The sequence below is a fragment of the Stenella coeruleoalba genome, assembly GCF_951394435.1.
Source record: "Stenella coeruleoalba genome assembly, chromosome: 3".
Lineage (NCBI taxonomy): Eukaryota > Metazoa > Chordata > Mammalia > Artiodactyla > Delphinidae > Stenella > Stenella coeruleoalba.
Window position 1 is genome coordinate 40,205,509 of NC_137148.1, and position 12,942 is coordinate 40,218,450.

General features: G+C 39.4%; 1 protein-coding gene across 3 annotated transcripts in view; it reads left to right on the forward strand.

Moving 5' to 3' along the window:
• Positions 1-12,942, forward strand: part of ITGA1 (integrin subunit alpha 1) — a 173,569-nt gene that overhangs the window by 87,886 nt on the left and 72,741 nt on the right. For all 3 annotated transcript variants that reach the window (XM_079916898.1, XM_079916899.1, XM_079916900.1), the window contains exons 7-8: positions 7,722-7,870; positions 11,806-11,956. In XM_079916898.1, coding sequence (XP_079773024.1) covers positions 7,722-7,870; positions 11,806-11,956 — 300 coding nt within the window. The remainder of the gene's footprint in view (positions 1-7,721; positions 7,871-11,805; positions 11,957-12,942) is intronic.

Genomic DNA, 12,942 nt, shown 5'->3' on the forward strand with positions numbered 1-12,942 from the left:
CTTTGGTAAAAGGAAACATAAAATGACGTGATGCATAGTCTGAGCTCTTATCAGATTAAGCAACTGTGTATCCTACAGAAACACAAAAAGCTTTACTGTGCTTCCCTGTCATTACACCCCTAAAGAAGCTATTGATTGGATAATGTTAGTTGTTGAATGAAAACCCAGAAACTTAGCTCATTTTGGACATTAAAATTTAGGCGCTGGTGTTATAACTCTAACTTAAGAATACAAGGTAATCGTATAATTCTAAATGAGGAAGTAATTCCATTCATTCATGATTCTTTGACTCAGTATACTTAATAGCTATTTTAAACACTTCTCTTTTTTTTAAAACTCCCTTGCCATTCTGTTGTGACTTTAAGTTTTATGAGAAAAAATTAGTGATTTTTGTGATTTCTAACAGCATCATTCCTTCCATATTCCTCACACTCACTTTCCTCCTTGTTCTTTTCTACCCTCAAAAGAGAAAAAGCCATTTGGATAATTAATTCAGTTTAATTTAGCAGATATTTATGAAGTATCTTATGGGTCAAGTATTATGCTAGATGTGATAGCAATATAAATAACAGACTCTAATACTTTGTCCCTAATCCTGAAAATCTTCCAACTTAGAAATGAAGCAAAGTCTTGTATTTGGATAATTGCAGTGCATGACAGTGTGACATAAATATAACAAGGGTGAATAAAGCAGACCAATTAATTGATCTTTACGAGTAGATAGCTCAATATTAGAATAAAGCAACGTTTTCCAAGCTATGTTGTTTGAGGTGTTGAATATGTTCCTTACAAAAAAATATTCTCTTAAATAAAAATAAAATACATCAGGTCTTCCAATTCATGATTCACAACACATGTTTTCATATTAAAGATTCTGGGAGCACTTTCAAAAGAATCCGCGTATGAGTCAGAGTAGAGCAATGCAGGAGTGAGAGAAAGCCTTGCTCTTTTGCTCCATTTGAAATTTGTGGCATTTTTTTTACTTAATATAAATAGCAGAGGGAGGCAGACAGACAGAGACAGAGAAACTGTTATACTTTGTATTAACAATTGCTTTCCAAGATTATTTGATCATGGACTCTTTTTAAAAATTCATACCTAGCAACTGACAAAGTTAGTATTCCCTGGAAAAGGGGTAAGGGAGTACTAGTTTGGGGCTTATATGAAACATGATTGCAAATTTTATGTTTAAGTGGAAAGTTCTAAGTGTTACAAACCTCTTGTTCATGTAACAGAATCCTCAGCCAGTTGTGTGCCTGGTTTATGCTATAATGTGAATCAGCTCTTACTTCTCTTTGGACTTAGATTGTAATTACAACTGCTTAATCAAGAAGTTCAAACTGCATCTCCCCAGGAGCTAAATGTGTCCCTTACAGTTGTCTCTGAAAAGTAACTTTTCTTTCTACTGTGATTTATCTCCCCTTTATAAGAATCTACTGTTACTATCTTCATCTACTCTTTACTGATGCCATAAGCTGCTCTACCCATTCTCCCCTAAAGAAAGCCCACGTTTAACCCATTCTCCTTTTAGCTGCCATCTCTGCCTACTTTTTTGCATTTAGCAAAAATGCCTAGAACCTTTCCATCTTTACTCTTCCTCACCAGCTCTCTTCTTTTTTTTTATAAATTTATTTATTTATTTATTTTTGGCTGCGTTGCGTCGTCGTTGCTGCACCCGGGCTTTCTCTAGTTGCAGAGAGCGTGGGCTCTTTGTTGTGGTGCACTGGCTTCTCATTGTGGTGGCTTCTTTTGTTGTGGAGCACGGGCTCTAGGCTCATGGGCTTCAGTAGTTGTGGCGCACGGGCTTAGTTGCTCCGCAGCATGTGGGATCCTCCCAGACCAGGGCCCGAACCCGTGTCCCCTGCATCGGCAGGTGGACTCCCAACCACTGCGCCACCAGGGAAGCCCCCTCACCAGCTCTCTTCTTAACTCCACCCTCTGGGTCTTGTACCATCCAATGCAATTGGCCACTTCAAGTCAAATATGGTGATTATTGATTGTTCATCTTTCTGCAAATTCTGGAATGCTTTAAATGTCTTTAATGATCATCCCTGACAGATTTTCCAGGCTCAAGCCTGCTTTGCTTCCTCCCATTCTACTATCATACTCTGCTGTCTGTTCTTTACCTGGGTAGCTCGTTCAGAAATCTGGATCCTCCTTCCTCCATGAGGGCCTTACAAGTGAGACGATAAATGTGCTTGTGATTCTCTCTCCCCCTGTTTTCTCACCATGTGTGTTCATCACTTTTTATCTCATTATTTAATTCTCATACTTATTTGGCTCGGTTGTAGATGCATGTATACCCATTATGCTAGTACAAATCTGTTTCACCTGCCTTAAATTATAAACTAAGCCGGGACTGAAACTGTTTCTACTAAAGTGGGTCCCATCGGTACTCAGCAAAGCATTACATATGTCTTGTGATTTGAGCATTCTCCCGTGATGAAAATTAATAAATGGCACTCTTTTCTGGGGAAGACATAGCTGACCTTATTCTATCTGGTTCCTAAGAAAATAAGAACCCCTGTGTCAGCCGGAGACCTACACTGAATGTCATTTTCCTGAGATGTGAGTTCCCACTGCCCACTCTTCTAATTTCCCACACTTCTTTATGTCTCTCTTTTTCTGTTTATCATTATTTCCCTACTATCTCAGTTTTCTACTTGCCTCTGTGAAATGTTATAGTCATCTAGTAAGAATGTACGAGGGTCAACTGTGAGCAAAGCAAAACAGTGGTAGAGGATAAGAGAATACCAGAAACTATGATGTAGTCCATACTCTTTACCCCTGCTTGCCCCTTCCTAACTTATAACGGAGTTGGGAGATAAAGCACGCATACAAAAGTTGAGAAGAACGCAGGGCTCACAGGAGCAGCACAGACAAGTTTGCTTCACAGTTTGAAGAAGGGGAAGATCAGTGTGGACTCTTGGCAACTAGGTGGACAAAGCTGCAGAGAAAGTGAAACTTGAATTGAATCTTACCGAATGGGTAGACTTAGCTTAGTTGGAGGGAAAAGGAAGGGCATTTTGTCTGGATAGAGTTCATCCTGAGGAGTCCTGAAGATGAGGATGAATAAAGAAGGTAGGGCCAGACTGTTGAGTGGCTGAAAGTCAGGAGGAAAAAACTGAATTTTAACCTATAGGCCTAGTATTTCAAGAAGCAGCTTGAAGCTTCATCTACTTTCTGTTTGAATTAGAAATACAATTCTCTTTTAAAGTATATTTCAAGGTCCTTGATGTAGGCAATGAAGAGTTATTGGAGTTTTTGAACAAGGAAGACACATGATAAAAGCAGAATTTAAAGACGGTTAATCTACCAGTAATATGTAGAAGGATTTGAGGAAGTGGAAATGGAGGGAGGGAGATCAGCAGTGGAAAGACCCGTGACTGCCGTGGTCCAGGTTCAAGGCAATGATGCCTGGCCTGGGCTGGAGAAGGAATGAAGAAACATAGGTAATAGCTGCCTTAGATCCAGTTCCCCAGAAGCAAACTCTGAGAGGAGGAGTCAAGTGATAGCAATTCATGAAGGGCGTGCTTCCAAAAGAAAATAGGAAGGGATTTGGGGGAACAAAACAGAGCAGCCACAGAGGACAAGAAAGCATGTGAGGGGCTTCCCTGGTAGCTCAGTGGTTGAGAGTCCGCCTGCCAATGCAGGGGACATGGGTTCGTGCCCCGGTCCAGGAAGATCCCACATGCTGCGGAGCGGCTGGGCCTGTGAGCCTTGGCCGCTGGGCCTGCGTGTCCGGAGCCTGTGCTCTGCAACAGGAGAGGCCACAACAGTGAGAGGCCCACGTACCGCAAAAAAAAATAAAAAGAAAGCATGTGAGTTCAGGTGAAGTCAAGGCCTCAGCCTGATCTGGAAGGGGCTCCAAGTTAAGTCAAGGAGCTGGTCTTGCATTTTCCTGCACTCAGGCATTACCTATGGATCAGGGCAAGGGGTGAAGAGGGAGAAAACTCCCAGGCACTTCTGACTCTTTGAACCTTGGGGCAAAGCAGCTCTAGCAGTCCAAAGACAATCATCTGGGGAAAGTCTCAGGTGTAGCTGTTAGAAGCAAAGTGTACAGAAAGGGTAAGGGAACAGGCAGTTATAAGTCCTCTTATATCCTAACATTTACAAAAAATAAGCTTATGAAAGTGAGATATATGTTAAGTAGTAAGAGAGATAGATGATAGAGAGATAGATAGAAGATATAAAGCACTGATCTCTGACATACCAAGGTGTTACATCTTCTGCTGTTTCTGGTGTGAAGATAATTTTTCCAGATAATCCAATTCATAGTAATCAGTTCATAGTATGTTCTATGAGATATGGAAAGTGCGTTGTAAATTTTACATCACAAAGCAGCCTTATTTAGTTGGCATGACTTCCATCTCTTCTCATGTGAACTCCTCCCCATGTATAAATGAGATGCTATTTTTTTCCTGAGGAGTTACTAGCTTATCACTAGAATTTGATCGAAGGGAACAGTACACTCATTAGTAAAAAGTAGTAGGATTGTTGGGCAGTGCTATGTGCAACCGCATTTGGGATTCATGAGCAAAACTTTAAAGTGAGACCAGTCTACAAGGTATGTGATTTTTGTCTAACAAAATTCGGTGTCATAGGATCACACACAGAGAAGGAGATATTTGGACTTAACCAGAGTTGGAAGTTAGCCAAGTTAGTTAATGGAGGGAAAAAAAGGTTAAAGTAGTTAAATGTTTGCAAGTAAATGATTATGGTGATGGATCATGGAATCTAGGCTGGGTACAAAAAAAAAAAAGATAAGATCTGTGAATTAATTAGACATCTTAATGTGGTCAAGGAATTGATGAATTGGATATACTAGGTAAATGAGCTGAAGTTAATGATCAGAGAGAAGAACACTTGACATTGAGATTGAGGTGCTGCAGTTTTTCCAGATGACAAGGTGAAGGCTAAGACCTTGGAAGTGGATGACATAGGCAGACTAGAGGAAAATATTACTAAAGCCAAGGAAGTCAAAGAAATGAGAGACTAGGGTGTTCAATAGATTCATCCAGGTAGTAAAATGTCCAAGAATAATGACAGGAGTGACAGTTTTCAAAGTTCTTTAGTCTCCTGCTTAATCAAATCTAAACAAGGAGAAATAAAAACAAAACCAACTCTGTAAGACACCCTAAATGGATGAGCAATTAACTTCCACAGCAGCATTTATTCACCTTGGTACCATAAATTAGGTATAATGATTATCTAAGTAACAAAATCATTTTACTTTTATTTACCCTGAGCATTTATATACACAAAGACAATGTCAAACCTACATGGTTTCCCTTAATAATTATTCAGTGTCTCTCTGGATTACTAATTAAAAGCTGTTAGGGTCATTGGGAAAAGAATTTTAAATCTATTCAGAGAGTAACAGATAACTGTACATAACATTTAATTGTCAAGGAAATAACCTGAATTGGAGTCATGGGAGACTAATAATTGTCTTTTTCTAATTATAACAGCACATAGTCTTGGAACAGATGGTGACAGATATTAGGTGAAAGATACAGTCAAAGAGCAAACCTAACCTGAACATGGATTGAGCAGATTTTGTGTTTATTCAGCTTACGGTGTACCTTCTCTTATACTCGCACATGTTCTCTAATTATTTCTTATTTATCTTATACCTGATTCAGCAATTCTAAGGAAGGATTCGTATATTCTATTTCTTTTTTAAAAAATATGATCTATTTACTTGTTTGTTTGTCTGTTTTATCGTATTTTCTAATGTATCTCAGTTGGCTAGCTAGCTACCTGAACTCACTGAGTGGCCATGACGTGGCAGCAGCATTTAGCAAAAGCTGAGGTGATTAGAAAATGGGGGGAAGTCAGCTATATGTCAATTTTCAAAAAAAGAAAAAATTTTTAATTTAAAAATAAAAGAGGAGACTTAAGTGGGAACATAATTCTATGTGCTGTAACAAGTGAGTTTACACCTATAAAGATTTAACACGAGCACCTAAAAAACAAAATATGACTAGAAAAAAAAAAAGAAAGAAAATGAGGGGATTTGGGCGAGGTAAGTTTTTACGGAGACAAAATAGAGAGGTGAAGGATACACATCCTAGACTAGGCCTCCTTCTGCCCCTTCATTATGGAAAGTGAGGTTTCTTTAACTCAGCTTCTTCATTTATAAAATGTGACACTAATTTCTGTTACTATAATTTGAATAAGTTAGGAAAGAAAGCTAAAAAAAGCGTAAAAATATAGGATAGTATTCAGGCATGGTGGCGTAATTGCTCCAGGTTGTCTAGTATACTCCAGAAGGTGGCGCAGAGACGATAAAGATTATGTTTAATTGGGAGTTCTCTTATTTGTTTCTGCAAGTGCCAGGGTATGCTTTTGGTTTCCAAAAGGACCAAGCTGTAGAAATATATCTATAAATCAGACAAATAATTAAGCCTAAAGATTTCTGACAACAGTGACATCAAGGGAGGTACAAGGTAGACGCTGATCATTTATGCCGTTTGGAAATAGGATCAGACTTGGAAATAGAACTGGCTGAACAATGGGCAAACTAGACAACTGCCTGGAAAGAAAGCAGCCCTTTCTCAAATTACTTCCCCTACCTAAGAAACGAAGTGCCCAGAACTCCTACATTAAAAAGACATTCCTTTGGGTAAAGAATTCTCTGAGTCCCTAATTTTGGGGTAGGAAGGTTAAACAAAAAGTAACGTCAGGCACAATTCTTGATATAGATTAGTTTATTGGTTCACATAAACCTTCAAAGGAGGGTGTAGAAAAAGGATAAGGAAAATGGGCAAGGGGTGGGAGAGGGTATGGAGCAAGGGAAATTGAAGCAGTGGCACTTAACCTTCTAAGTCCTTTTCCTTCATGATTGCTCTGCAGTTAGCTGCCTGCATTATCCAACCTGTAGGAAAGAAAGAATGAAAGGAGAATGGCAGTAAGAGAGGGAAGACAGAGAACAAGAAAAGAGAGGGAAGGGCTGATTTAGGAGATGTGACGCTACAGCTGAGCTACATAAAGCAGGAAGCACATGTGTGTCCTTGCCAGATACATGCCCTGCTTATGCTTCCAACTTCATCTTGCCCCACTCTCCCCTCCTAGCTTGGTCCAGACTCACTGACTTTCTTTCTGTTCTTAGAGCACCTGCCACTTTCCCAACTCAGCTTCTTCACTTACACAGTTCCCTTTGTATGGACCCCATCCTCCCTCTCAGCCACCATCTGAACAGGTCTCCACCCTTCTAGCACATGTCTTTTAAGTCTCAAATATCACTTCTGAAAGGCCTTCCCTGAGCCTTCACTTTAAATTAGGCTCCTAGGTTATACTTGCCAATAATAGCTTTTCTGTTACAGCCCTTTTCACAGTTTGCGATTGAACCTGTATTTAAATGATTCTTGTGTTTAATCTGTCTCTCCCTCTAGTTTAGAAGCTCCATGAAGGCAGAGGCCATGTCAATTTCATGTTCTACCCCCTCCCCAAGCTTACCAGAGTCATTCAGTAAACACTGTTGAAGAGATAAGCCAGTCCTTTGAGAGGTTTAATAACACTTTCATTTGTGTTCTTTGGCATCCACAAATGGCAGTGATCATTACTGTCAAAGTAGAAAGATTTGTGTACTGATAGAGTTTTAAACTCATCTGAAAGACTAAAATGTATTACTACATCTGATGCATATGTTTAAACGCAAAAAAATTGAAACAGGGAAGTCTGCTAGATGGATAACTCACAGTGGCTTGGTATTTCAGGTTGGAATTGTACAGTATGGAGAAAATGTAACCCATGAGTTCAACCTCAATAAGTACTCATCAACGGAAGAGGTGCTTGTTGCAGCAAATAAAATAGTCCAGAGAGGTGGCCGCCAGACGATGACAGCCCTTGGAATAGACACAGCAAGGTATATGGATAAAAAAATAAGCCAAAGTAAAAGTCTGTGCAAAAATTACTGCTTATGATCTAGCCCTTTGGAGTATTAATTGAACAGTTGCCTTAGCAATATTTAAAGCCATTTTGTTGAAAAGAGATTCAACTGATTAACTAATAGTTATAGGATCAAATTTTTCTATATTACAGTCTCATCACTCTTCTTATCTTTCGTCTTATTCCAAGGCTTTGACTGATGGAGAATCAGTCCAAAAAATCGCTGTAGTCTACGGCATCACATTCTTGGGTACTAAGACATAATATTAGATAATATCTTTTCCTTTTATTCTTTGTTTTCAGCCTCTAGGAATCTCAATCTAAAAAAATGGATTAATATCAGTCCGCTTCTACTCAATATATATCTATACCCTAATATGTCTATAATTTTACAGCATTTTACAGATTTAAATTTTACGGATTTAGGGTTATTGAAGCTCTCAAATAAGAGGTTTTAAGAGGGCAAACTAAATGCTGTCTTATTTGAAATCATTTTCAGTGAAAAGATTGAAAAGAAGTGGAGGGACTTCCCTGGTGGTCCAACGGTTGGGACGTTGTCTTCCAATGCAGGGGGTGCGGGTTCCCACATGCCTCACGGCCAACAAAGAACCAAAGCATAAAACAGAAGCAGTATTGTAGCAGGTTCAATGAAGACTTTATAAATGGTCCACATCAAAAAAAAAAATCTTAAAAAAAAAAAAGAAGTGGAAAGGATTTCATGATTCGTGCTCTTTCTCTTTCTTCCTTACTTTCTCCAAATTCCCTCTAATTCACATCACTCCCTTCCTCCCTTCTGCAGTTTCCTTCATGGAGCACACATAACCCACCCTGTGGTTGAATTTCATCCTATAAGAACCTACAGAACTGTCCTTTTCTTACAATGTTCAGCTCCTCTTCTCTGTATTTTTTCTGATCTCCCTCAGCTCTTATCTTTTGCTGTTTCTCCCCTTAATCATCATGAAAGCTTCTGAACAAAAACTAAACAATACCAACATCACAGGAAATCTAATGGTCAGTTTGACTAATGTTAAGGATCCTTCTCTTAAGTGCCTTGAACTTCTGGACACTCAACTGATTCTGAAGAGTTGATTACCCATGGCCTCACTTCACCTGCCTGCTAAGATCAGTGTTTTAAGGGGGCTGAAACAGTTAATATGGATACTCCAAAGAATGGGTTGGATTTTCAAAAATTTAAAATTTCATGTGCAGCTTTTAGACTCATAAATGTTAGAAAAGCATGTGGTTCTAGTTATATGGGGCCCATGAGAAAAATAACCACAAACAGATGGGGTAATTTTACATTTACCTGCCCGTAGATCACCAATTTGCATGCACAAAAGTGCACACGTTTAGGTGTGCTGAGTGTGCATTCTTAAATAATTGACTAAGTGTGACCGCACATTCAAAGTAAATCAGAGCGTTCTTTGAAAGCCCTGAGCCTGTAGGGAACTTTGTTTTCCAAAGGCAACCGCTTAAGATGAATATTCATTTTTGAAAACTAACTGCAGAAATATTCTGGCTGCTTTTGCTCCTGCATAAATACCACTCTAAATACCTTGTCCCTATATGGTTTTTGCCTATGTGTTTCACAGAGGGTCTAGCTGTAGGACACAGAGTTTATTGAGTTTTGTATAAAAATAAGACTCCATAATGATATTACTAAGTACTCTTCTTTTTTTTTTTTTTTTTTTGCGGTACGCGGGCCTCTCACTGTTGTGGCCTCTCCCGTTGCGGAGCGCAGGCTCAGCGGCCATGGCTCACGGGCCCAGCCGCTCCGCGGCATGTGGGATCTTCCCGGACCGGGTCACGAACCCGCGTCCCCTGCATCGGCAGGCGGAGTCTCAACCACTGCGCCACCAGGGAAGCTCTTAAGTTTATTTTTAATTGTTCTTTATTCTTTTCAGGCAGGACCAGTTGTAAATAATATTTCTAAATGTTTTAGAATCCTTTACCTCAATTTTCAGTGTCTCCCAGTTCAAAATATTTTTGTGTCCTCTTAACCCTATCCCAAATTTTCTTTCTTTTCATTGCTTCACAGTGTTTAATCATAAGGCCTGGATTCTCCTGTCCCAAAGAAAGGGATTCTCCTGGGATATGTTAATGTTTAAAAACATGCGGGGAAGTCAATGCTTATTTTAAAGAAAGAATACTGGATGGTGGTAATTGGGGGTCAAGGGCAATTTGCTGAAGATATTTGAAACAGAAAGGGTATACTCAAGAGCTCTGCCATAGAAAGCCAGCCCTAGCTACCAGATTTTCTTTAAGGAAGGTGGTTTGATCATCTCCTTCAGCTGATGTTCATTTAGTTATGACCTTGATCTTCAAGAGAATTAGGAAGTTTTGGTGATCCTCTAAGGAATTAAAACTGTAAAAAGGATTAAATCTTATCATATCCGTGTGCAAACTTCATTTAGAGACTAGCCTTTAACATCTATTTTTCACCTTTGTCTGTACATAGAAAGAACTCAGAGAATCTGTTTGTGTGGTGTAGAGGACAGAGACACACAGTTTGCCAGTGATCAATATATTTTTTTAAATAGCTTCTTTTTCTCTTTTGAAAATTTTAAAATGTAAAAAACAGTACAACAAAATCCTATGTGCACATCAAACAGAATCAACAGTTGTTAACATCTTGTCATATTTGCTGTTAGTCCTTTTAAAGGAAAAATAAACACAGATAAAATCGCCTTGCTCACATCACAAGGATCCTCTCTCCCTGCTCACAAAATACCCACTACTGTGCATTTACTATATATCTACAGTAGAGCCAATGTGTACTGTGGCAAACTGTTGGAAGGTGAAAGACAGGTGTTTCTTTGGTATATCTCAGCTGCAGCTGTTTGTCCTTATGACCAAAGTAAAATATTTAAAATGATTATTCAGCACAATGATTGCTGCATTTTACACCAAAATCTAAAAAATATTATATGAAATCCATTCACTGTTTCAGTCCTAAGTAAAATGTACTCTTCTTTTCGAAGGCTCCAGAAGGGAAAGTAGTTGAGTAAAAGAAAGTAATGGAGGGAAAGTGTGCCTGAGTGAGTGTGTGTGTGTGTGTGTGTGTGTGTGTGTGTGTGTGTAGAAGGTACAAAACAAACAAAAACTGTCAGTTTCCCGTATCTTCCATCTCTTTCCATAAATGCTTGTTGAATTAAATCAAAATTCCTTTCTTTGAAGTTAGGTTATAGCACTTTTCCTTTCTCTCCATGCCACCTCCTCCCACCTCACCCCCAGCAGCTTGTGTCCTAAAACCTAGTTCAGACTTTCATAGCTATGCCAAACGCTCCTTGCCCCCCAGAAGCCTACTCTGTCACTGACTCAGACCACTGCCATCTGCAGTCTTTAATTCCTATGTCTGAATTTTTACCCCACATCCAAGCGCACTCTCAATCACTCACAGCCATACAAATACTCTGTTTTCTCCCATGCCCCCTCCATAGCTTACAGGATGTCCAAGCTGTTCTGTGAATGTCAGAGTAGGTGGGGGAAGTGAGGACTAAAGCAAAAGCTCTGCCAGAAGCAGAAGGAAAGAGGCCTGTCAAGCAAGAGAAGGAGTGTTTACAGAAAAAGGAGTGACTGGGAAAGTATTTAAAATCTGACCTTCTCTAAATCTGCTGTATGCTTGTCACACTCTCCCTTTGAAGTTTCCAAAGGATGAAAGACTGCTGCCTTTTGTTAATGGGATCTGTGGTGACTGGCAAAATGGTAACCTCTCCATCATCTGGAATAAGTCTTAAACTATTACAAACAATAAGCATCATGCCTCCCAGCTTGAACAATGGGCAACAATGTTGATCTTGGAGGGAAAGCACTGGGCTACCTGGAGTTGGCAGTGTTTTCATTTTGTTTACCACTTTGCCTAACCTTGGGCTGGTGTTTTATTTGCTGCCCTTTTGTCTGTGATTATTTCAGGAAAGAAGCTTTCACTGAAGCCCGGGGTGCCCGAAGAGGGGTTAAAAAAGTCATGGTAATTGTGACTGATGGAGAGTCCCATGACAACCATCAACTGAATAAGGTCATCCAGGACTGTGAAGATGAAAGCATTCAGCGGTTTTCCATAGCTGTAAGTACAGGGCTAGAGATGGCTTTCAGGCTGTGGTGTGAAGAGAAAAGCTGTGTGCATATCATGGTTATTTTATGAGAGTTACACAAACAAGGTTGAAAAACAGAAACTTCTCCATTTGGAAGTAAACTCTATGGGGGCAGGATTGGGTCTTGCCCCTTTTGTGTCTTCAGCACCCGACACAGTGCTAGGCAAATGGAGACTCAGCAAACAATCACTACAAGAAAGGAAGGAAGAAAATAAGGAAAGATAAAAGGAGGTAGAAGGGAGAAAATACATAAGAAGAAGGAAGGAAGGGTGAGAGAGAGAAAGGGACAGAAATAGGGAGGGGAAAAGAGGAAGGGGAAGGGGGAAAAGATGGAGGGATGGAGGGAGGAAGGCATATGCCTCAGTCTAGGGGGAGGGGAGTTTCTTAAAGTGATTTTTTAAATAAGTCAGAGAACAAAAGAGTTCAGAACTCTAAAAGTTCAACCAAAATTGTTTTTCAACAAAATCCCTTTTATTTATAGTAACAACAGATATTGCCCACAATTGTTTTTCAGCATTTAATCAGGGATATTTCCTTTTTCTCTTTCAAAAGTGTGATCAGTGAAAGACACTCCACCAATAGTAGGTAGGGAAGAAAAATAGATTCATCCCTGATGAAGTCCCAGAACACACAATTGATTCACTTCTTCCCTGGGGCAAGGTGACTGTACTTCTTATTTTATAACCAAGATAACTAGGTTGTAAACACTTGCAACATTTTCTTTCTCATTTGGGGTACAAGATGTAAAAAAAAAAAAAAAATTAAAACATCTCATTATTTCTCTTTCCCTTTGTTGTTACTTCGGTAAGTTATCTTTTGCCAACTGTTATTCAATCGATTATTACCTCTCCTGTTAACTATAGCTATTTTGATCTTTTCGGTGGTTGAGAATAATTCCATATGGCTCAGCCTTCACTCAGAGATACTGTCCACAATTAGAGTCTATGCTCGGTCTCTT